The following is a 24,574-nucleotide window of genomic DNA, read 5'->3' on the forward strand; positions in this document are numbered from 1 at the left end:
AAAACTGCTTTTGATCATGAACTTTTCCTTTCGATACATAAAAACATTCCGAGCAAATCTAAGTGTACAATGGGCACTGTGTGATCCGTTGAGAGGCCATGATTTTTCTTATAAACGTAACAACTGAATAGACAAACCATCTTCATCGTGTCACACCCCTAAAGACAAACTTTAAAAATATTTCTGTCCAACCAGAAGCTGCTTCTGTTGAATGCAGGATGTTTATGATGAGATGTAGGTTCTCAGTTCCCCCCTGCAAAATGCACACACAAACACACACACATACACACTTTCGCTCTTTCTTCACTCACCTTCATTTAATACCCACACCCAACGATTGACAAAGTGTGCCTTTCAAAATGATTACAAAACTCGACAGGTGAGCAAAACTAATGCATTTATATGCGTCATGTGTATCGATTTTATTATTGTTGCTATTGTTATTGTTTATTACTGTTAACGTTTGGAAAAAATAAATTATCCTCTTAAATACTGCATTTTTGTCTGTTAGGAATATAACCTTTTTGTTGGAAATGAGTCACAATCTAGTCTACTATAATGATCCCCAGAGGGTTAATCTTAATTTTCACACTGTTAAACACTTACTATGAAACTGTAGCATCTCTAACCAGTCATGGTTTCAGTCTTAATGAGTATTGACAACCTGGTTTCAACGAAACGGGGGAAAGCGATACCAAAGGTTGCCTACTTACTGTCCATTACTTGCTTTTTGGTTAACCACAAGTTTTACATTTTGTGCAAAAGTAATAATAATAATAATGACAGAATAGCTTTAATAATGAATGCACATCATTTAACCATCCAATTCTTTATGACTATTTGGGCGGGGGGGGGGGGGGGGGAACTAATTCTGCTAGAGTGCAACAATAAACATTTTGTAGAATAGCACTTTTTGCTGATCTATTACTTCTAGGTCTAGTCCAGAGAAAAAATCCTCATCATATCTATTAAGTTTACAGTTTCCTCAGTATTAGAAACAGCCCTCTGCATGATTCAGTGTAGTTTTACACCACTCCAAACCACATTAATAAACAAAGTGTTAAATGAATACATTCATATACTGTAAGTATCTGTTAATATACTATGGCCATTGAATAGATATGTTAATTGACACCTCATCTCCCTTTGCATTAGTGTGCTTTTGCCTCAGAAAAAGTTCATCTACCACTACAAGAACATGCGCTGGGCAAAGGGCCGCCATGAAACCTACCTTGTGCTTTGTTGTGAAGAGGCGAGTGGGGCCAGACTCCATGACTTTTGACTTTGGACACCTTCGCAATCGAAATGGCTGCCATGTAGAGGTGAGTGTCAAGGCATAAATGATGGGGGCCTGCCAAGAGAAACAAAAATACTGAATAAATAGAGTTCAGTTACACACACAGTACAGTGGAACTTCCATAGTCACAAGTTATTCTAATTTCAGAATACATTTTCCTGTAGGAGAAAATGTCAAGGGAATTAATTACTTCCAAGTTCAAACATTTCAAGAAATATTTCACATTTCTAAGTGTCATACAAGTGTAATTAGGCCGACGGTCACACGCACATAGACTGTAGTATCTGTGTGTTTATGTGTGCCGGTAAGGGGCGTGGCCTGGGGAGTGACATTAGGAGCTGGAGTTAGTCAGGTTAGTTTACTCCGCATTTAGTTCAGTGTGAAGGTCCGCTCCATGCTGCTTGCAAGTGTTCTCATTTTGTATTTGTGTCTTTGACTGATTTTGCCATCCAATAAGCGGCTCAAAGTGGATCAGTGAGTGTGGGTCTCTTTTTTTTTTTTTCACTCCACTCGAAAAAAATAAATAAAAACCCAACCAAGCGACAGCTCCTAACTCGAATACAGTAAAACTGGAAATTTTAGAGTGGCCTTTTATTTTGACCAGCCGAAGGCACACCTGTGCAGTAATTATGCCGTCTAATCAACATCTTCATTTGCCACAGCTGTGAGGTAGATAGATTTATCGCGGCAAAGGAGAAGTGGGTGAGTTCACTGATTTAGAAAGATTCGTGAACAATATTTGAAAGAAATTGTACTTTTGTGTACACAGAAAAAGTCTTAGATGTTTGAGTTCAGCTCATGAAAAATGGGAGCAAAAACAAAAGTTTTATATTTTCATTCTGTATAAACAAAACAGCCAAACAAAAAGCAAAATTTCTGTGGCTTAATAAGTTCAGCTTCTTTCGAAGCTGAAGTCCATATTTTATTTGACATTTAGGGCATATTTTTTCTGAAAATTTCTTCAGAATTGTACCACTTCTGTGGTGTCCAACTTCCACTTTATTCCTTATCTAATACTTAACATAATATAATATTTCCATTCTTCTGTTTACCTGTAGCTGCTGTTTCTGCGCTACCTGGGTGCCTTGTGCCCTGGAGTCTGGGGTAGTGGAGAGGCAGGCCAGAGGAGGCTCAGCTACTCCATCACTTGGTTCTGCTCCTGGTCTCCCTGCGCAAATTGCTCCGTCACTCTGTCCCAGTTCCTGAGTCAGATGCCCAACCTTCGGCTCAGGATCTTCGTGGCCCGCCTCTACTTCTGTGATATGGAGGACAGCCGTGAGAGGGAGGGCCTACGGCTGCTGCAGAAAACAGGAGTCCAAGTCACAGTCATGAGTTACAAAGGTAGTTTGAAAGGACTGTATTTAGTAGCAGCAGAAACAGATTTAACACAATCCATTCTGGGATGCCGATTTACTGATTTTGAAACAATGTTCCCATTGGATAAAACCGTCACTATCCATCCATCAATCCATTTTCTGAGCCGCTTCTCCTCACTAGGTTCGCGGGAGTGCTGGAGCCTATCCCAGCTATCATCGGGCAGGAGGCGGGGTACACCCCGAACTGGTTGCCAGCCAATCGCAGGGCACATACAAACAAACAACCATTCGCTCTCACAGTCACACCTACGGGCAATTTAGAGTTGTCAATTAACCTACCATGCATGTTTTTGGGTTGTGGGAGGAAACCGTAGTGCCCGGAGAAAACTCACGCAGGCACGGGGAGAACATGCAAACTCCACACAGGCGGGGCCGGGTAATGAACCCCGGTCCTCAGAACTGTGAGGCAGACGCTCTAACCAGTCGCTCACCATGCCGCCTACCGTAACTATCATAAAACCATAATTAAATGTACAGGCAATTTATGAAGTCACATCCTTTTTTTAACATTATTAACTGTCACAAAAGCATAAAAGAAGTTAAATGCTTCTGGTGTACATTCTTCTCTCCTGACATTCTTCTCTCAACCACCCTTGTTGAGGACACTGTTTTTGGAATAAGCCACAAAAAACTCAAAGAAAACCATGCAGTTAAGCTCTTCATGTTTGTTGAATGGAGCTCTTGTGAGGTTCAGTATGCTTTGATTTTTTTTTCTTTTTCTCTCGTGTTGCAAAAAAAAAAAAGCCAAAGAATAGCAACACACACACCCAAAATTAATAGTTTGAGGCTTGTGGGATATACTGGCAAATCACATAGTGGCAGTGCAAAGTTTTGGGGGACTTCAGTGACATATTTTCCTTTAAAAAAAAAAAAAAAATTAAATTAAAAATAAATGCATTAAAAAAAAGGTTAAATTCCAAATTGTAGTACAGTGCTTAACTTCAGAGATTCCACTGAACCTCAGAATTTGCTGACTTTTGATAATTTTCTTATAACCTTTGAGGTCAAACGTATTGATTGCATGTTGTTCTGTTCTGCCTAGACTACTACTACTGCTGGCAGACATTTGTGGATCGCAAGAAAAGCACCTTCAAGGCCTGGGAAGGCCTGCATCAGAACTCGGTCAGACTGTCCAGGAAACTCAATCGCATCCTCCAGGTACAGCAGCAAACTAACAATTGCACGAACTAAAATGGATTCAATTCTAACAAAAGCTCTTTTTCAGCCTTATGATATAGATTTAAGGGACGCCTTCAAGCTTCTTGGACTGTGAAACATCTACAGTGGCCCATCACTACAATTGCTGAACTGAGAAAAAAAAATGCTTTGGTTATAGCAAGGCTTGAAAGAACATTGCTTGCTTACTTGTTGTGTCTATGTAGTATCGCCATACTTAAAATATCTACCATGTTACCTTTTGTTGTGATAGAGTATTTGAGTGAATGATGTGTCCATCTTACTCTGCAAGAGGGTAATCGCTAATGCTGAATAATAAACATCAACCGTCACAGCTGAATGGATTTTAGGTCCTTTAAAGGATACATTTTGTTTTACCATGAGACCGAGTGTTAATATAAGATTTTCAGCAAAGTTCTGTGCCTTCCATTAGAAAATGTCACCCCATGACATTCACTCCGTGACGTCATTTTTATTTTAACAGTTATTAAACTGTCTAGTAGAAGAAACCATGCAGCTCTACTGGCAATTGTTATGTAATGCAGAGAGTCCAAATACTTTAAAATCCAAACGCTGCAATTTTAATGCACTTACTAAAAAATAATAAAAAAATAATTTAAAAAACGTAATGTGTGTCTTACAAGTGACACACAAAATCGTTCAGCTAAAATAAAGTACACAAGTGGCGACGAGCGTGTCGAAAGTTAAGTCAAGAAGATAAACAATGTCTACCACATCCTATATTTTCCATGTTATCAACACAATATCACCTCAGAAGAAAGAACGAAAATAGAGTGCACGGCTACTCGATATATTACGGCCACAGCTTCAACCGCACCGACGTAGCCACTCGCTTACCCGCACCACCATCACCACCGACACCGGCTACGGTGTACACCGACGGAATATCAAGGCAAGATGGCGACAGAGGCTCAGTTCGAGTACGAGTCGATCCTCTGCGTCAAACCAGAAGTCAACGTGTACCGAATACCACCGCGAGCATCCAACCGGGCCATCAGGTGAGGCCCGACTGCGGCCGGGACACGCACGCTGCACGGTTTCCGCGAGCTGTCAGTGGACGAGCCGTTACCGCGGCGACCTGCTAGCCGACCTAATGTAGCTTCATGCTACTAGTTAGCATTCTGTTTATTTTTTTTTAAAGGCTGTATCCACTCACTAATTATAAATACACAATTAAAAGCTTGTTTGTACCTTAAGGTTAGTCTGATTGTACACGGACAGCGTTGTTTCTTGCGCTTTATCCGAGACCGTTAAGTGACATGCCTGACGAAAAATGATTTTGTTGTCGTATTTGTTATTTTGGAACCGCCTGATGAGACATAAATTCCTCTAATGGCGCTCATTTGGATTTACACACCTCGATGGACATCGTCGCTTGTTCAAGGACACTGGAAGAGATTGATGCGCAAGTTACATTGCACTGCACTACATTTGTGCCGTCTCGAGTGGAGCGATTGTCGGAAAGTGCTGACATTATCTTGTATTTTTTTTTTTTTTTTTCAACCCACGACAGTTGCTTCTTACTGGACATTTTAACATTGGTCCATCGGTGACCGTATGCAGACGAGAGTGAGTAAGGCAGATGATGTAATATTTAATGCACGCTCACTCACAGCTTGCTTGAGTCACGCTTTTTTTTTTTGACCATTGATGTCTCAAATGCGTACAATCTAGTGATGACCTCCTTTTAATAAAATAAATTCTAATATTTCTTCCAACAAATTGTATCCTTTATTCTAGGGATGAATGAGAACCGATACAAGGTGTCAGTATTGGGCCGATACCAGCATCATTTCGATGTATCGGTTACTCGTGAATGCTGCCGATACCAGCAACCAATACGTAATTTAAAGAAATCTGACCTGGAGTAAATCCACCTCACCAGTAGCTGGCGCGACACTGTGTCGTTGTGACACATTGGCTTATCATCGTCTGCGTCAGAAAGTAAGGTCTTTGTTTACATTTATCTGTCATTGTGTTAATAAGTACGAGAGGTGTCAGTACTCAACATCAGTGAGGACTTAAGAGTGAATACTTCTACTTGTACTGGCCTGAAAATAGAGGTATTGATGCAAACATTCCTAATTTATTCTCTTGGCTGCACCGCTTCCAGTTATTGTATGTTTGTTTGTTTTTTCCTCCAATCAGATTTCATCTTCAGTGACGACATGAATCTAATTTATCGAGGGCTGTTAGAATCCGTCGAGTATTTCATTTATTTGTAATAGTACTCGGTCTCAAAAAAGTAGTTTCAGTTCAGCCCTATTTAGTAATCAGTATCACTAGAGAGTATGATGTAGTTTATTTATTTATTTGAATGTTTTCGTCTTGTTATTAGAAAACTATTGATTCTGAACTGCTCCAAATGATGAGCGTGGCACAGTTGTGTGTTGTTACATTGCGTTTTTGTATACTATTGATGGTTTGTATTTTTGTGACATAATACTGGTGGTATTAAGCGGTGGTTTAAGTTAGGTAAGTCCCTACTGAAGACCCAGTAAAATCACACCCAAGCTCGGACGACAAAAATCCATTCATTGCTGTCCTCACGTTACCTGCAATAATTTTGTCTTGTGCGTCCGGTTCCAGGGCTGCTGATTGGAAGCTGGACACTCCCGACTGGTCGGGACGCATGCGAGTGGTAGCTCGGGGAAAGGTGGCCTACGTGAAACTAGAGGACAAAATATCTGGTGAGAAAGAAGCCCGTTTCATGTGTATTGTGGTAATTTCTTGGTGAAGCAGCATGTGGCTAATAGCTGCAAGGCGGTTTTCGTGTGACAGCTCCAGAATGCCACCGGAACATTTACTGGGAAGATACTAATGACATTTCTTTTTGCACCAATCTGCAGGGGAGCTGTTTGCCCAGGCACCAGTAGATGAGTACCCTGGCATTGCAGTGGAAACAGTGAGCGACTCGAGCCGATACTTTGTGCTCCGTATCCAGGATGACAACGGTATGTACAGTGCAGGTCTTAAGTGCCCAATTCTGATTTAAGACCTAGATCCGATTTCCACATGCATTTCTAGTGTCACATATCCCATATGACGCTGTTTGCACTGACCCAACACATTTAACAAGAATGTGTAGTCACACCGGGGAATGATGACACGGAAGTAAGCAATAATACATGAATAATACAAATATTAAACAGTACATGGCGTTTACTTGGGCTGGGATGACTTGCTCGCTCCCTCATTGAGTTGAGTGAGGGAAACCTTGGGGATACCTCCACCAGCCACTGGCATTTATTTTGCTTGTTTAATGAAGGACACATTGCTAATGTAGCATATTTTGACTACAAGTGCGATAATCAACTAATCGATTATCAAATTAATCGACAACAATTTAGGTAATCGATTAATTGTTTAGAGACCTTGTTTGACGCATTCACTGCCATTGACGGCTTTAGAAGTCAAATATCCATGTTAACTGGGAGGGCTGGCAGTGAATGAGTTAACTTAAAGGGCCTCTGTCTCTCCATGGCCCGACAACCGAAAGGGGGGGGGGCACACAGTGCCCCAAGAGTCAAGCCAAGAGGAATGCGAATACCCACCACTCACCCTATTACTATGGTTACCAGGTTTCCAACTGGCAACCATTGTCCCTGTACCGTGATCATGTGTGGTGGGGTGTCGTGCATTAAAATTGGCGAGACAGTCACTGGGCAATTATGACCTGCAACCGTCACCCCCACCCAGGCCAACCAGCTCCCCAAAGGATGTGCAAATGTAATCTATGTGGTGCATTAAAAATCAGCAGAGGAAAGCCATGGCGGGCCAGAAAACAGCCCGGAGTGCCGGCGCACCTAGCCGAGTGTCCTCCCCAGGCCGACACTGCCCTCCCCCCACTGACGGGTGTATTTTACACTTTTTTTTTTAAATAATATACGACAATTTATATCATGCTATATACCTTCACAGTGCAGAAATTCAATTTATACTGTCATCTGAGTTTTAGGCCATATTGCCCAACATCATGTTCAAATTGACAGGGTATATGCGCTCCTCTGCTTCACTCGCATTAGCAGATATGTGATACATATCTGATTTGGATTTATATCTGAAAATATTCGATTCCAAATGTTGTTGTTTTTTTCCTATTTATGCTGCCATGACACATATACAAATTAGGCCACTTGAGAGCAAAAAAACCCACAACGTGTGTTACTTACCATGCGGGTTAAATCCAGCCTCAGATACTTATAGATCCAACCTTCTGTAAAGTAGTCTGATGTTTCTATTACAGGCCGCAGCGCCTTCATCGGAATCGGGTTTGGAGACAGAGGTGATGCCTTCGACTTCAATGTTGCACTGCAGGACCACTTCAAGTATGTAAATTTTAAATCGTCTATCACCATAGTTAGTAATTATCAATTCATTTTAAGAAACTATCTTCTATCTCTGTTGTCCCTCTTCTGTTTCTGAAGGTGGGTAAAACAGGAAAATGAATTCAGCAAACAGGCACAGGCTCCGGACTCCGCTCCTAAGCTTGACTTGGGCTTCAAAGAGGGACAAACCATCACACTCAATATTGGGGTAACTTTGTTGTTGATACAATGTCATGAATTGGAATTGAAATTACAGGGGGTCTTCAGTTTACGACGGTCCCAACGTATGATGTTTCAAGTACAGCTGTCACTATCAAATAATTTTAGAATCAATAATCCTATAGATATTCCGTCGTATTTTGCGCCACTGTAGATATGTACGTTACACGTCTAATAGTGTCTTAAAAACCACTTACAGACACTCCTCTGTCGTTTTTGGTAATGTTTTTTTACAGTCCCAACAGTGCGTCTGTCTGCAAAGGTCCGTGCGGTAAACATGGACAGTGGCCGAATGGTTCTAGGTAGCGTAAATTGGTTCCGGGCGGCCTTGGAGTGTTTTTCATACAAATATTTACTTTTAGGCGGCACGGTGGACGACTGGTTAGAGCGTCAGCCTCACAGTTCTGAGGACCCGGGTTCAATCCCCGGCCCCGCCTGTGTGGAGTTTGCATGTTCTCCCCGTGCCTGCGTGGGTTTTCTCCGGGCACTCCGGTTTCCTCCCACATCCCAAAAACCTGCATAAATTGGGGACTCTAAATTGCCCGTAGGTGTGAATGTGAGTGTGAATGATGTTTGTTTGTATGTGCCCTGTGATTGGCTGGCAACCAGTTCAGGGTGTACCCCGCCTCCTGCCCGATGACAGCTGGGATAGGCTCCAGCACGCCCGTGACCCTAGTGAGGAGAAGCGGCTCAGAAAATGGATGGATGGATATTTACTGTTATTATGACTTACAAATTCATGTTACGTCGCTGCCGTAGGAACAGAGCTCTGTCCTAAACGGAGGACGCACTTTCAGTCATTTATTGACCAAGTCCATCACACAAATACAAAATGACTACACTTGCAAGGTGCTGCTATAAGCCACAGTTCACACCCAGACGTTCACACTGAACTATAACCGGCCAACCTGACTCCAGCTCATGACGTCACTCACTAGGCCAATGCCCATTATAAAGGCACACATCCAAGATATGAACACGACAGTATATGCTTTAATTAAACTTTATAATAAAATGGTGATGTTTATGTGATGGATTAATGGCACTTCAGTTTGTTTTAATTGGGGAAATTTGATTTGATATACAAGATACAATCTTGGTCACGGAACAAACTCAAACAAACTCGTGAGTCAAGGTACCACTGTATTTTGTTCTTTCAAATCACGCAGTCCAAAACCACTCATCCAAATGTTTTCCCCCACAGCAATCCAAAAAAAAGGATAGGACTCGTCCACAGAGTTCCGGTGGTCTAGGACTCCTTCCACCTCCCCCTGGAGGCAGGCTAGCGCCGCCCCCATTGTCCCGATCTAATAATCATAACACGCAGCCATCTGGGGGAGGAAATGACACAGGTAGGTAATTGTAAGCCTCCGTGAAAATGCTGCTAGAGGTCATGCGGCCAATTAGCCCGTGTCTTGTATTTTTGTTTTCCTTTCATGTCAAGAGTATTTTGTGATCTCAGGAGAAACGAAAAGGTGCCGGTGAGGTCACCAGGTGTCTTGATCTTGACAAGCCACTTTTATTATTTTCTTTTTCCTTCCATCACGACTAGTGGAGAGAGTACAAGACCAGCTCATATTCAACTTATTTGGAAATATGGACATTTTAGCCCAAGTCTTAGCCATTATTGCATTGCTGTGTTGTACCTGACTCATAAGTGAATTGAGTTCATGGAGAAGATCAGTAGAAAGGGATTTATCTGTTGAAAGAAGTCGTGAAATGTCGTCCGTTACCTTTGCCTCAGCAGGCTGTTGTCAAGCTGTTGCCAATGGAGCTTTACAACCAAAGTGTGGAGCTGTGTGTGCTCAAAAACTAGGGCAAAATCACTCCAAGTTTAACACACTGGAATTTATGATGAATGTTTGATGATTGTTACCTGACATTCAAAAGTAATTCTATAATCACCTGGTTTAATTTCTATTTTCATAGAGCCAATTGACAACGAAGATGACCTTCAGGGAGTTTCCATATGGAACCGATTCAGCACCACGCTCCTTTGCATTAACGAGACCTGACAGAGCGGCCATCGAAACAAAAAAGTTTAAATTGAAATAACTTTATTGGTCATGCTAGGGGAGATTGATTTGAAGCAACCACATGCATAAAAAGAAATCAGAATATTTTCCGTGTGTGTGTGTTTATATATAATATATATATATATATATATTATATAAAAACACAATGTAGATCACCGTTCTTTAAAGTCCTGACATGCTGTATTTCTGCTGAACTATTGCTCTTAAAATTGGTTAAATTTTAAATACATTTTCTCATTAAAGGTGGCATGGTGACCTACCGGTTAGCACATCTGCCTCACAGTTCTGAGGACCCGGGTTCAAATCCGGCCTCGCCTGTGTGGAGTTTGCATGTTCTCCCCGTGCCTGCCTGGGTTTTCTCCGCGTACTCTGGTTTCCTCCCACATTCCAAAAACATGCATGGTAGGTTAATTGAAGACTCTAAATTGCCCGTAGCTGTGAATGTGAGTGCAAATGGTTGTTTGTTTATATGTGCCCTGCGATTGGCTGGCAACCAGTTCTTGGTGTACCCCGCCTCTCACCCAAAGATAGCTGGGATAGGCTTCAGCACGCCCCCAACCCTAATGAGGATAAGTGGTATGGAAAATGAATGACTGAATGAATGAAGGTATCTCATTAAATAATTTGTGTAATATTATTTTTTTATTTTTTTACATATGTTTCAAAACAATATTTTATTCCATGTTGATAATCAAATTAAAATTAATGATAAATTATACAATTTCATATTTTTTAATTATTTAAAAAAAAAAATTTTTTTTTTTTACATAAATGATTTGAATATTTACTGTGTGTGCGTAATATAAATATATTTTTAAAACCTTATCCACTAATGGCCTGGCTCGTCTGTTCGTTTTAAAAATCCAATGTATGAGTAAAAAAAACTTTTACGCACCCGGCTGTATAATCTAGTATTTCTATACTAGTGATATAAACAAGTATTTCGACTTCTTCCGATTTTGTTTAGATTTCAAGCATTTGTATTCAGTAGAATATAATTGAAACGGAATTCATCCAATCCAGTATCAAACTGTCGACATCATGAAACCTTCGTTAGCTGTACAATTTTAAGTAACACTTTAACATTCTTATCTGTCATACAAGTATAAAGATAAGCTTAACGACTAGAATAAATAAATCAAATAACTAAATCATGTGATTCCCCAAAAAAGTTAAAACAAAACCTCTACCTCAAAGCGTCACCGTGGTCACTTTTCCACATAGACCAATGTTACTGCAGACTCCCGCACAGCTCCATGTAGAAATAAATTGGTGTGACGGTGGCAAACCAGGAAGAAAGAGGGTGTTAAAGTCAAAACGTCCAAAGTTTGGGATCGTTTCACACTTAAAAAAGGAGATAACAAAGATAACAACATGTCTACTGCAAAGCAGAACTAGCGTACCACAACAGCACGTTTACGATTGCCAGCACAAGGTAACATATCGATGTTAGCTAATTTCATATACTGTAGATTACCACCGTTAATTAGAACATCATGTCATGTCCTCATGTGGTCAAGGATAGACACAGCCGCTGGTGCACTTTCAGTCTCTTTATTAAACAAATGGTAACAAATTACACGTGTAATAAACACATTCATACGCGAGGTGCCGGCCACAACTGACGCTCCAGGCATTTAATGGGACTGGCTCATTGTTAACCACTTAACAGCCAGTTGCTAAACTGAGCTCATAACAGCCAGTGCTACACTCTCATTCGCTGACACCCATGTCACTCAGCAGGCCAGGTCCTGCCTTTTAAAGCCACACACTCTCAAAGTAACAGCTATTATAGTGTCCGCATCATATGCACATTTTGTTATTTAATGAAAAATCAGTTTTTATCCGATTAATCAACGTGATAATCAGGAGAATAATCGGTTCTAAAAATAGTTTGCACACTACTAACACTTCATTTTTATTATGTTCTTTGACTTTTAAGGCTTTGGAAATTTAGGGCTCGCTGTTGTTACTGCATGTGTATATTCTAAAAATGTATTGTTTCCTAAGCTCATGATGGTTTTATTGTTTTGTCTTCTTCTCCAGGTTGCCTGCTGGATCTGGACTCCAGCAACTCTAACTCGGTGGCTCTGTCCGATCCACCAATGACGGCCAGCTCAGACCTGTGGGGAGACTTTGACTCCCCGAAGTGAGCAGAGCGCCACTCGGCTCTTTCTCCCTCTTCTTTCTCTCAGTAATATTATGCAGCACTTTTGGCATCGTTGCGTTCCCCTTTGAGGGGGTCCCTACTGCTCCCTGCTGAGCAGGGTAAACCCTCACCTACCCCCCACTTCTTGTGCACTGTACTAATCAGTTTAAGTTCTAATGTTAGTCTCAAGCCTAACACTACACCCATCCATGTTATTTGTTATTCATCTCCTTTTAACTGTGAACATTATATAGAAATATCATGAAGGAAATGTAACAATGAATGCAGTTTATGTACAGAGTATTTATTTTCACTGTATATATATCCCCAGTTGTCTGTGCGTCATCTGTGTTGTAGCTTCTTTTTTTTTTTTCCCCCTTCCCAGGGCTTATTATATGCACACTGTCTGTCTGTCAGTGCGTATTATTTCAACACTGGGATTGTTCTACTAATCTTATACATGAGGTTTACCACCATAATCGTCTACTTGAAAGAAACCTTGTTCAACTGGAGTGGGTTCCCCTAGTGGGGCTGCTCTATAGCCCCTTATAGTGGACTCTTGAAGCATGACAGCAATACTTGTTGTGTAGACATGATGGAGCAGCTGCTTTTTTTAAAACAAGCAGCCGTCGTAAATCAGTTCAAGTTGTGAAGAAGGCAACCAAGTTGGATGCGTTCCGGCCGACTTAAAAGGCTCATGATTTAGTGGCTGTGGATGTAAGCTAAGCTCGGTCACGACCTGTGTCCTTCTTAGTGAAGTCATAGCCTGTCATTCTTGGAGTTAGTCGTCATCTAACAACCTGAAAGGCAGCATGTTGTGTGGTACCGACCAGATTTGAACGCCAAGTTTTTGATGTAAAGTTTTTAGTTTTTGATTGATGCCTTGTTGGGACCAAGCTTTTGTTTGTGAAAGGAATTGTGGGCTTATTTGTTTTTTGGTTATTGTGATATTGTTGTGTACAAGCAGATGGATTATGTTGTTTCACAATGCCAATGGATGTCGATTGGTACTTGCAGACATTAACGCTAACAAAATGTTTTACCGTCTAATGTGATTTGTTGTGTATGGAAGTCAATATGCAAAGATAAATATAAGACAGAAACAACACAACTTAAAATTGTGTGTATTTTATTTATTCAACAAAGGAAATGTGGGCATAAACAAAATCAAGTGTCGGTATAATTGATTGGATACAACAGCGTGCGTAATACGTAATGGATTATTAGTTAGCACCTTACAATGTCAAACAATGAGTCTTTGTGCAAATCATATAGCATATGGTCCTTCAGCATTTCAGCTCTTTCAGCATTTATGCAATATCCATGATATCCAGTTTAAGTTCCATGTACGAGTATGCTCTTTGTCCTCACTAGTACAACAATTCGGCCCACTGGTAGAACAACTGTGTCTTACGAGTACAGTTTTTTTTCCACTACCAGTGCCACTTTTGGCCGACTAGTACACAATCTGCTATATGCGGAACGTCACAGGTTTGCGGTCTTCCTGTGTATGCTGCGATGACGAGCATAACTACGGGCTGACGACATGACTCTTTGAAGCCAAAATTTCTAATAGCCATTCTTGGCCTACATGTAGGCAATTAACACTTAAATGTAAACTATGGAAAGCCGTCTGAGCATTTATTCGATGATGTCCAGCTTGGGTTAATGTAATAGTATGCTCTTTGTCCTCACTTATAGGACAACTTTGGCATACTAGTAGGATGACTACATGCTACAAGTGAGGCCTAACTTCACACCACTTGACAATGACAAACTACCAGTGACATCATAAAACTTGACTAGTTAATATTTGGTGTAGAGGTGCAACAATTAATCGATTAACCGACAACTGATTGATTTACTATTTATTATCTATTTAGATTAATAATTTTCTGACAGACCAAACAGGTCACTGAATCATAATTTTGTTTCTGCAGTTTCTGCTCTGTCAATTTGAAATAATGTCCTATTTTTTAGTAAAGGGATGAACATTTCAATTCATCGATTAATCGAAAAAATAACCAACAGATTGATCGATTATCAAAATAGTTGCAGCCCTAATCTATTGCTTCATTACTAGTACTAGTAGTGTGCAGATGTCAACTAGTGCACAGTTTTACCTCACTAGTATCATGATGTCCTACTAGTGAGGGCAATATGTGTCCTAATACATGGACTCTAAACTGGATATAAAAAAACTGCTCAGCTTTCCATAGATTATTAGTAAGGTTTTATTGTGTACTAGTAGCCCAAAGTGGCACAAGTTCTGTTATAAACGTTACTAATAAGGCAGTCACAGTAGTAGTGCGTTGGATCATAACATGGACGTCAAGGATAACAAATACATTTCCATTTTAATTTTGTTCAATTGTGTACTTGTAGGCCAAAAGTGACACTATTAGTGGAAAAAAAAAACATTAGTAAGAGAGGTCGTTCGTTCAACTAGTACACTCTATTCATTAAACTAGTCAACTGAATAGTCTTACTAGTGAGGACAAAGAATATGCTAATGAAAGACTAAGCTGGATAACATGGATATCAAATAAACGCGCAAATGGCTACCTATACACTAATTGGCAAAAAGTGGCACAAGTAGTGGGAAAAAAAAAGATTACTAGTAAGAGAAAGGTGTTCTACTAATGCCCTGAATCGTCTTAGCAGTGAGTATACAGACCTTAAGTAGGGTATCCAGGATGTTAACTAAATGGTAAAACGGCTTTCCATAGCACCCTTTAAAGGGCCATAAACCCCTCTTGACATGATCCATGAAATGCACTGCATTCCCAGGCAATTAAAAGTTAGTACACATAAACATAGATATGACTCAGCCCACGGCCTGTATGTGTGTGTGTGTGTGTGTGTGTGAAAAACAGGGGAGGAGACCCCCGCAGGTGTTGAGCGCTGGATTTATGGTGTTATGGACTGTTTTGATGACAACGTCCCCGGAGTCACATCTTTACGGCGCCCCGACCTCGCCGGGTGGTCACGCTGCCGTGCCCGCGGCCCCCCGTCAGGCCTTGTTTGCCCAGGTTTTGGGGTTGCCACGGCGATTGCGACAGCGTTTCCTGTTAGATGACCTCTCGATGCGCCTTGGCCACCCAGACAACTCTCTGCACAACTCGGCTGTCAGTCAGAGTTACATGTTAGTGGGAATGTACGGAGATGTGTTTAACACCAGCTGGCTCACCTTTTCGATACTCCTCCTGTTGGCACACCATCCTCACGCAAATCTCATTGTTGATCACATAGATGCGAGGAAGGCTGAGACGCATACAAGCGAAGAAATTATACACTGCTCACAAAAGTTAGGGATATTGAGCTTTTGGGTGAAATTTCAGGATGAACCTAAAATGCACTATAACCTTTACAGTAGACATGCAACAATTCATCGATTAATTGAAAATTAACTATTTTGATAATCGATTAATCGCTAAGAGACTTGTTAAACTTGTCCAAATCCTCTGAATTTCGGCCTCTCAATAGTAAATATTCTTAGATTTATGTTGTCCTGCATGAAGAAAGACTGATTAGCTTTGTGTTTTTACAAAATAAGACATTTGCAAACATCTGCTTTTACTTGGGAAAACGTGTTCATGATCAACATCTTTGCCGATTCTCTGACATGTTACGGACCAAAACAGAAACTGAATCAAAATGAATTTGTTTGTGCATTTTCTGCGCTGTCAATTTGAAATAATGTCTTGGTTTTGAATTAGGGATGGACGTTTTTGTTATCAATCAGTCAAAAAAAAAAAAAAAAAATCAACATTAATCAATTAAAGGAACACTGGTCAACGACAAATTTGTTGTCTAAAATTTTTGACGATTTTGATGTGCTGAATGCAAATATCACATTGGTTTGGCTCAATCAGGGCAACTTTTTGAACTATGGCCACGTTTGTGTTTACATGTACAGGTATTTCCACTTTAGAGGTCCAAATAAACGGAGGTTCACTCCCTGAATTTTGAACAATGATGACGTCACATTCAATTTACAGGTACTTACTTTTATCAGTGTCTACGATTAAATTTAAAGTAAGCAACGTTTGTGACATTTGATAAATAAACTGTTAACAACCTGACCTGACCGAGAGAAATAGATGTCATTTTTTGGATTCAGCGATGCACAATCGTCCTAAATCAGTTGGAAAAAGCAGACTTTCTTTTTGTAACAACCGCTACTTTAGTGTAAACCCTACTTTCCAGGTTAACTTACTGTCTTTCTCTTAACATGCCATGTCCAACTTTTCACTGTTTCAGTACTTTTTGCACAACTAACTAACTAACTAACTAACAAGGAGCTGAATGGCAAAATTCACAACAGATGATTGAGCTATCAAAATTTCCAAAGACCTCTGCTTCTAGGTCTTTCTGTGACTCTTCCAGTCTCTCTGTTACACAGACACGCCAACCTCAATTGTTTGGTGTAGTCTTGGTCTGATAATGTCAAAATGTGAACAGCATGATGAAGAGGACTGCTTAAATACCAATTCTAATTGAACCAGGAAATGATTGGTCCATTCATGGAGCAAAGTGTGGGAAGTTAAAAATCAACTCAAATTATAACTGCTCATGACTACTATTCCCTAACAATGACTGCACTTTACCTTTTTAGCCAACTGCAAATTATAAATCATTCTGTTATCACTGCCGTGCTGAAATGACAAAAATGTATATTTGAGGGGCAAGCCGACTTGCTACTGTTACTTCTAGTGACTTTATCAAATTCTACGAGTTAACACCTAGGGCTTCATTAGTAGTGCTAGACATCAACTAGCGCATAGTTCTGCCTCACTAGTAACGTACTTGTCCCAGTATGCCAGTGTTGTCCAACGAGTGAGGATAAAGAATGTAGTAGTACATGGGTATCAAAGATATCGTCTAAATGTTCAAACAGCTTTCCAAAGATTACTAGTAGGATTTAATTGTGTACTAGTAGCCCAAAAGTCACATTAGTAGAACGACAAGGGCAAACTAGTAGAACAACTGCATTTTACTAATAATGTTTTCTTTTTTTTTTCCACTACTTGTGTCACTTTTGACCTTACTAGTAAACTACTCTGCATCACTAGTGGCACTACTTGGCCAAAATAGTAGGCATGTGTCATGCACGAGTAGCCTCCTGGACCCTACCAGTAACACCAAAAATGCCCACTAGTAGTTTTGCCTCACTAGTAAAATGTAGTTATCATATTAGTATACAGAAGTATCATACAGTAGTGGAAGGCAGTGGAAAACTGTTACTAGTAAGCCACAGTCGTTCTACTACTGCAGCTTGAAGTTCTACTATTGTGTTGACTTGTGTTACTATTGAGCACAAAGAGCATACTAGTACATGGACCTTTAGATGGATAGCAAATCAATGCTCAAGCAGCTCTTCATAGAATAAGATAGAAGTACATCATTAATTCAGAATAAAAGCAAAGCAAAGTACATCAAATAACTCATATATAACAGATGATGAACTATTACAAGCACGCAGCACAGATTTATTTTAGGAACTGAAACCTAACCCAATTAATATGACACACGCTGCTGCCACCATGTGTGCCATATGTATTAAAATTGTCCCAAGATAATCACAAATTTAACTAAATAATTCCATTCTAGCTACAGCCAGAGTGTATATTTCACTGATTCACGTACCTTACAGTCAGCCCCTTTTAGTCAAACAAATGAACACGTACATGTACTGTACATCCATGACTGACTGATCATTGCCAGTACATCACTATGCAGGTACATACTTGTAAATGCAGCGTCCGCCGATGCATCTCTTGATGGGCCGATGGACCGAGTACATCCTGGTGCATGGGTACATCTCCTCCCTGCAGTCTACACACGCACAGACACACACACACATCATGCATAAATTAAAAGCAGAGGTGGCAAAAATACCATAATGTCTCGTGTATAATGTGCACCCTTGTATAATACGCACCCTCCAAGTTGACCTCAAAATTCTGGAAAACCCTTCTCCCTATGTATAATGCATTTTTAGAATGCATGATTTTGCTTTTACCCATATGATCAAAACATGAAGTATTATCTGTAGTTTGTTAGTTTTTTCCAAAGGATTATTCTTAAGTACTTCATTTCAACACATAATACTTTGTTTTTATTTACTTGCTCTTCTTTTGAAATTCACAGCCCTACTTTTATTTAGTAAATGAGAAAACACACAGTTGTGCTCATGTTCATGCTTATGTTTGATTACCCAGGCAGAATTTGTAAGATGGGTACAATTCTTTAAAGAAAACATGAAGGGCCTTATGAGCACAACTGTACATATTATGCAGTCATACATACATACCCCTGTTATCCATCCATCCATCCATCCATTTTCTGAGCCGCTTATCCTCACTAGGGTCACGGGCGTGCTGGAGCCTATCCCAGCTGTCATCGGGCAGGAGGCGGGGTACACCCTGAACTGGTTGCCAGCCAATCACAGGGCACATACAAACAGACAACCATTCGCACTCAGATGCACACCTACGGGCAATTTAGAGTCTCCAATTTATGCATGTTTTTGGGATGTGGGAGGAAACCAGAGTGCCCGGAGAAAACCCACGCAGGCACGGGGAGAACATGCAAACTCCACACAGTCGGGGCCGGGGATTGAACCCGGCTCCTCAGAACTGTGAGGCTGACGCTGTAACCAGTCGGCCACCGTGCCGCTACCCCTGTTATATTGGAATGAAAGTGTCGGCTACACCTTTTTCATAGCCTCTAGGTGGCGGTGGCATATTAGAATGAAAGTGTACACCTTTCTCATAACCTCTAGGTGGTGGCGGCATATTGAAATGAACGTGTATCACTTTTTCATAACCTCTAGATGGCGGCATACATTTATAAAATGGGAATGTTTTTTTTTTTCCATTTTCCCCTATACCTATCTATAATGCGCACCTTTGATTTTTGACATTTTTTTTGGGGGGGGAAATGCACATTATAAACGAGAAATTACGGTACTTGCACACTAATAGTAGACGTACCGATACCTGCGAGTAAAAGTAGAAGTAATGATTCGACTCCTTTAAAGGTCCCATATTTTGGCTATTTAGACCTCCATAGAGTGACTCTCTAACAGACTTAGTAAAAAAGTGTCAATTTCATTGGAAAAAAATCACCTTGGTTTTGTCATACAAGTGTCCAGAAAAGGCCCCTCTGACAGCTACAATATTACATTGCAAATACCAGAAAAAAAGTTGGTTTGGCAAAATACGGGACCTCTAATTAAGTAAAAATGTAAAACGTACAGACTTTGACATGTACTGCACTTAAGATGTTGTTGTTGTGGCTTTTGGCTCGCCACAGTGAGTCACTTGCATGTTTGTTTAACACAGTCATGAGTGCTAGATGCCCTTCCTGACGTAACCTGGGCTGGAATGTTGCTGTTGGATTTTTTTTCCACCCTTTTTTTCCCCCGAAGAGACCAGCCCACAATTTAGAGGGGGTCTTCCATTGGTCCATCTTCCATAAAGAACATGGACTGAACCAATCAAGATACAGTAGGAAAACCCCTACCCGTTCTCTGCGCTGTCCCCTGTAACTCCCACTACTTTAAAAGGTGCCTTAAGATACAATTTGTATTTATTCTGTGACCATGCTTGCAACTCAAAACACTTGTATCTGAAACCATCTTTTCCCAGTGAAATGAATGGAAATGCGATTAATCCGTTCCAGCCTTAACCCCCAAAAAACAATAAAAAATTTTGTAATTTGTATTTTAATGAGTAAAAATAGCACTCCATAATACTGTACTTTATAAAAATTTACATTGAGATGTCCTCTCCTGGAAGCCGTCACCTTATCGTGGTGGAGGGATTTGCGTGTCCCAATGATCCTAATGTCCTTGGCGATCCGATCCCCGGCTACAGAAGCTAGCTGTAGGGATGTGGAATGTCACCTCTTTGGCAGGGAAGGAGCCCGAGCTGGTCTGCGAGGTCGAGAAGTTCCGACTAGTTATAGTCGGACCCGCCTCCACACACAGCTTGGGCTCTGGTATCAGTCCTCTTGAGAGTGGTTGGACTCTTTTCCACTCTGGAGTTGCCCACGGTGAGAGGCCCTAAGCAGGTGTGGGTATACTTATTGGGTGACCGGAGGGTGTGTTCCAACTACAGGGGGATCACACTCCTCAGCCTCCCTGGTAAGGTCTATTCAGGGGAGCTGGAGAGGAGGGCCCGTCGGGAAGTCGTATCTCAGATTCAGGAGGAGCAGTGTTGTTTTTGTCCTGGCCGTGGAACAGTGGACCAGCTCTACACCCTCGGCAGGGTCCTTGAGGGTGCATGGGTGTTCACCCAACCAGTCTACATGTGTTTTGTGGACTTGGAGAAGGCGTTCGACCGTGTCCCTCTGGGGGTCCTGTGGCGGGTGCTTCGGGAGTATGGGGTACCGAACCCCCTGATACGGGCTGTTTGGTCCCTGTACGACCGGAGTCAGAGTTTGGTCCGCACATCCGGCAGTAAGTCGGACTCGTTTCCGGTGTGGGGTGGACTCCGCCAAGGCTGCCCTTTGTCACCGATTCTGTTCATAACTTTTATGGACAGAATTTCAAGGCGCAGCCGAGGCGTAGAGGGGTGTCCGGTTTGGTGGGATCAGTATTGCATTTCTGCTTTTTGAAGATGATGTGGTTCTGTTGGCTTCATCAAGCCGTGATCTCCAACTCTCACTGGAGCAGTTCGCAGCCGAGTGTGAAGCGGCTGGGATGAGAATCAGCACCTCCAAATCGGAGACCATGGTGCTCAGTCAGAAAAGGGGGGCGTGCCCTCTACAGGTCGGGGATGAGATCCTGCCCCAAGTGGAGGAGTTCAAGTATCTTCGGGTGTTGTTGACGAATGAGGGAAGAATGGAACGGGAGATCGACAGGCGGCTCGGTGCAGCATCTGCAGTGATGCGGACTTTGTATCGATCCGTTGTGGTAAAGAAAGATCTAAGCCGAAAGTCGAAGCTCTCTATTTACCGGTCGATCTATGTTCCTACCCTCACCTATGGTCATGAGCTGTGGGCCGTGACCGAAAGAACAAAAGCGGCCGAAATGAGTTTCCTCCGCAGGGTGTCCAGGCTCTCGCTTAGAGATAGGGTGAGAAGCTCCGGGAGGATCTCAGAGTAGAACCGCTGCCCCTCCACATCGAGAGGAGCCAGATGAGGTGGCTGGGGTATATGATTCGGATGCCTCCCGGACGCCTCCCTGGTGAGGTGTTCCGGGCACGTCCCACCGGGAGGAGACCCCGGGGATGACCCAGGACACACTGGAGAGACTATGTCTTTCGGCTGGCCTGGGAACGCCTTGGGATCCCCCCGGAAGAGCTCGAGGAAGTGGCTGGGGAGAGGGAAGTCGAGGCGTCCCTGCTGAAGCTACTGTCACCGCGACCCGACCTCAGATAAGCGGGAGAAAATGGATGGATGGATGGACATTGAGATCTCAAACTCCTCTCAGCTCATCAGTACGGCACTGATATTAGTCGCACTTTGCAGAAGATAAGGAATATACTGTATGAATGAGTTCTGTTATACTGTATGACTGAGTTCCGTTATATTGTCTTTCTACATATGTTGCTGCACTGTTTGTGTTCATTCTGTTTCTCAAAGGGATAGAACGCTGGAAAATAAATGCTATTCAGTGTTAGCATTAAGCTAGCAGACTGAAAGGTCTCAGCCAAAAATGCCTGGACCATTTTTCTTTTTTTTTTTTTTTTTTTAACTTCTCTGTTTGTCTTTTTTATACATCAGAGGTTAGTAACAAGACAGTTTTGTCAAAGTAAATGTAGAAAGTACAGATTTTTGTTTCCAAATATAGGGAGTAGAAGTAAAAAGTAATAAGAAAAACAAATCCTCAAGTACAGTCACAAAGTATTTGTACTTTGTTACTTCCCACTACTGGAAATTAAACAATGTGGCCGGGTGTTGGTCCACTTACTGGCTGGCAGGCTTGTCCCGGCAGGTGCCTCAGTGGTCTCTGGAGACAAGAACATAACAACATAAACATGCCAGAGTGACTCACAGCACAGTCCTGATCTCAAGTGGAGACTTCTAAAGGAACGTTACCGCTCTCCTGGGCTTGGACTACAGCTGTGAGTGCTGTGGAGCACACACACACACACACACACAAAATGAAAAACAACATGATGGGAGTCTTTTTTTTCTTTTTTTAAACAAACACAAGGGCGAATGGAGCATAATTAAACAAGATGATTTGTGTGTTCTGTTTGGCCACGTTACCGTGGAAACCACAGAGGAGCAGGACCAGTGGAAGGCTACCCATTCCTTCAGCTTGTAAGAGGTGAGCTTTACAAACTGTAGGCAAGAGAGAGTGAAAAGATATGCAGCGGTGCCTTGAGATACTAATTTAATTTGTTCCGGGTTAACGCTCATAACTCAAAACACTTGTATCACAAATCATCTTTTCCCATTGAAATGAATAGAAGTGCCACTAATCCGTTCCAGTCCCCCCTTCAAAAAACAACAACATTTGGTGAAATATATATTTTAATGAGGGGGGGGGGGGGGGGGGGGCACTCCATAATGTTTGTCTTCATAAAAACATACCGTAATGACCTAATTAAATAGAATAAAGAGAATTAAACACTTCTTGTCACACTGCATCAATTACTGTAAATGCTGCACCTTCTGGTGTGACCACATTGGCCACTTTAGGTGGTATAGGACAGACTAATACACAGTTCACTGAGACGTTTTTATCATTCTCACTGGAGTTCTACGCAATAATTGCCTCTTTGCAGAAGCCAATCATTTGGCTGCGGGGCTTATTCTGTCTAGAACACAAGTCGGATTCATAATAATTTACAACTCCTCTGCGAGCTCATCGGTACGGCACTAATATTAGTTCTATGCAGAATATATGACATGAGTACAGCAGGCTATTACACTTTTTACTTTTTGTAGTGTATTAAAATGGTCATAACCTTTGATCTAAAAGTGTTGTGGTTGATAATAATAATTATGACAAAACTAACAACTCACTTCACATTATCCGTTAAGGTTTGTTACCTCTTAATTTGTTATAAATTGGCTACATTATCAATGTGTAACAGTTTAATTCAAATTACATTGTTTGTTTGGAAAAATCATTGCAAGATTTTTTTATTTTTTTTTTTTGCCTTCCAAGCAGATTTGCTCAAGGTTTTTTCAGCATTTGCCTGTCTGGGCCCAGGTACCAACTACACAGCTCGCGACTGAGTCCGCAGTCCCCATATAACCCAGAGGCCTTAGGTTCCCCCCCACCCGATGTAAGTGAAGGTTTGCTCTGTGGTGGAGTTTAGTAAACACAGGATTATTAATGTACCGCTATAACAACAGTTTTTTAAAAAGGGTGTTTTTAAAGTTTTTAAAGATTCGTAAAAAAGTTTTTTCCCCTCTTGCTCACCGCCCTGCATCATTCCTCTCGCAATGTGTCAGAGCAACTTAGTCCAAGTTGTGAGTTCTCTCGAAAGAATGTGTGTTTTGTTTTGTTTTGTTTTCTGGTGCCCAATGTGAGCACCCCTCCACCCTTTCCTCTGTTGCATTCAGACATTCTTTTACATCTTTCTTTTTGTAAAACAAATCGGCACTTTCCAACTGGTCACTTTCTGAAGATCATTTTAGACACAAGCTGTTAAGAATGTTGGTCATACGTTTTCAGTTTGCCCACATTCTCTTAGCATACTTTTACTGGTGACATGTTTGCCACTTTTTATTCAGTCACTGAACCTGTATGCGAGACAACGTTTACTCATTAATCATTTTATCAGGATTAACTGTAAATGTCAGCATGTGTGTAGCAATCAGTCAGAAAAATGCTTGAATTTAAACTACTGCATATATTTCTTATTTAAATTCCTCAAAACCCTTCAAAAAAATAGACAATACTCACTACTTTTGCTGTTGTCCAAACCTGCTTTTGTTTAACGAATCCTTTGTCCTCTCGTTTTCTCCTCCTTCTCTCCTCCTCCCTCCTCCTTGCCTTCTCC

General features: G+C 41.3%; 3 protein-coding genes across 4 annotated transcripts; 2 read left to right on the plus strand and 1 right to left on the minus strand.

Moving 5' to 3' along the window:
* The first annotated feature begins 359 nt into the window (after positions 1-359).
* Positions 360-3,946, plus strand: aicda (activation-induced cytidine deaminase). The gene is given in 6 exon segments (XM_061675468.1): positions 360-379; positions 1,156-1,231; positions 1,233-1,322; positions 2,356-2,638; positions 3,716-3,831; positions 3,899-3,946. Coding segments are annotated over 6 exon segments (633 nt in total).
* A 727-nt stretch (positions 3,947-4,673) lies between these two features.
* On the plus strand, positions 4,674-15,197 carry necap1 (NECAP endocytosis associated 1). 2 transcript variants are annotated; one of them, XR_009768420.1, is made up of 8 exons: positions 4,674-4,868; positions 6,460-6,560; positions 6,720-6,824; positions 8,117-8,198; positions 8,298-8,406; positions 9,622-9,769; positions 10,347-10,855; positions 12,500-12,578. XR_009768420.1 is itself a non-coding variant. In XM_061674472.1 (7 exons), the coding sequence occupies exons 1-7, from the start codon at positions 4,768-4,770 to the stop codon at positions 12,604-12,606; spliced, it is 753 nt and encodes a 250-aa protein (XP_061530456.1). In that variant the 5' UTR covers positions 4,675-4,767; the 3' UTR covers positions 12,607-15,197. The 2 variants fall into 2 exon arrangements, 1 of the variants encoding a protein (XP_061530456.1); XM_061674472.1 differs by lacking the exon at positions 10,347-10,855 and having other exon boundaries at positions 4,675-4,868; positions 12,500-15,197.
* On the minus strand, positions 13,715-24,574 carry mfap5 (microfibril associated protein 5). The gene is made up of 7 exons (XM_061674473.1): positions 24,478-24,574; positions 22,827-22,901; positions 22,653-22,685; positions 22,525-22,563; positions 18,353-18,440; positions 15,793-15,866; positions 13,715-15,728 (listed from the first exon to the last, which is right to left on the minus strand). The coding sequence occupies exons 2-7, from the start codon at positions 22,867-22,869 to the stop codon at positions 15,616-15,618; spliced, it is 390 nt and encodes a 129-aa protein (XP_061530457.1). The 5' UTR covers positions 22,870-22,901; positions 24,478-24,574; the 3' UTR covers positions 13,715-15,615.

This window comes from Phycodurus eques, chromosome 4 (assembly GCF_024500275.1).
Source record: "Phycodurus eques isolate BA_2022a chromosome 4, UOR_Pequ_1.1, whole genome shotgun sequence".
Taxonomy (NCBI): domain Eukaryota; kingdom Metazoa; phylum Chordata; class Actinopteri; order Syngnathiformes; family Syngnathidae; genus Phycodurus; species Phycodurus eques.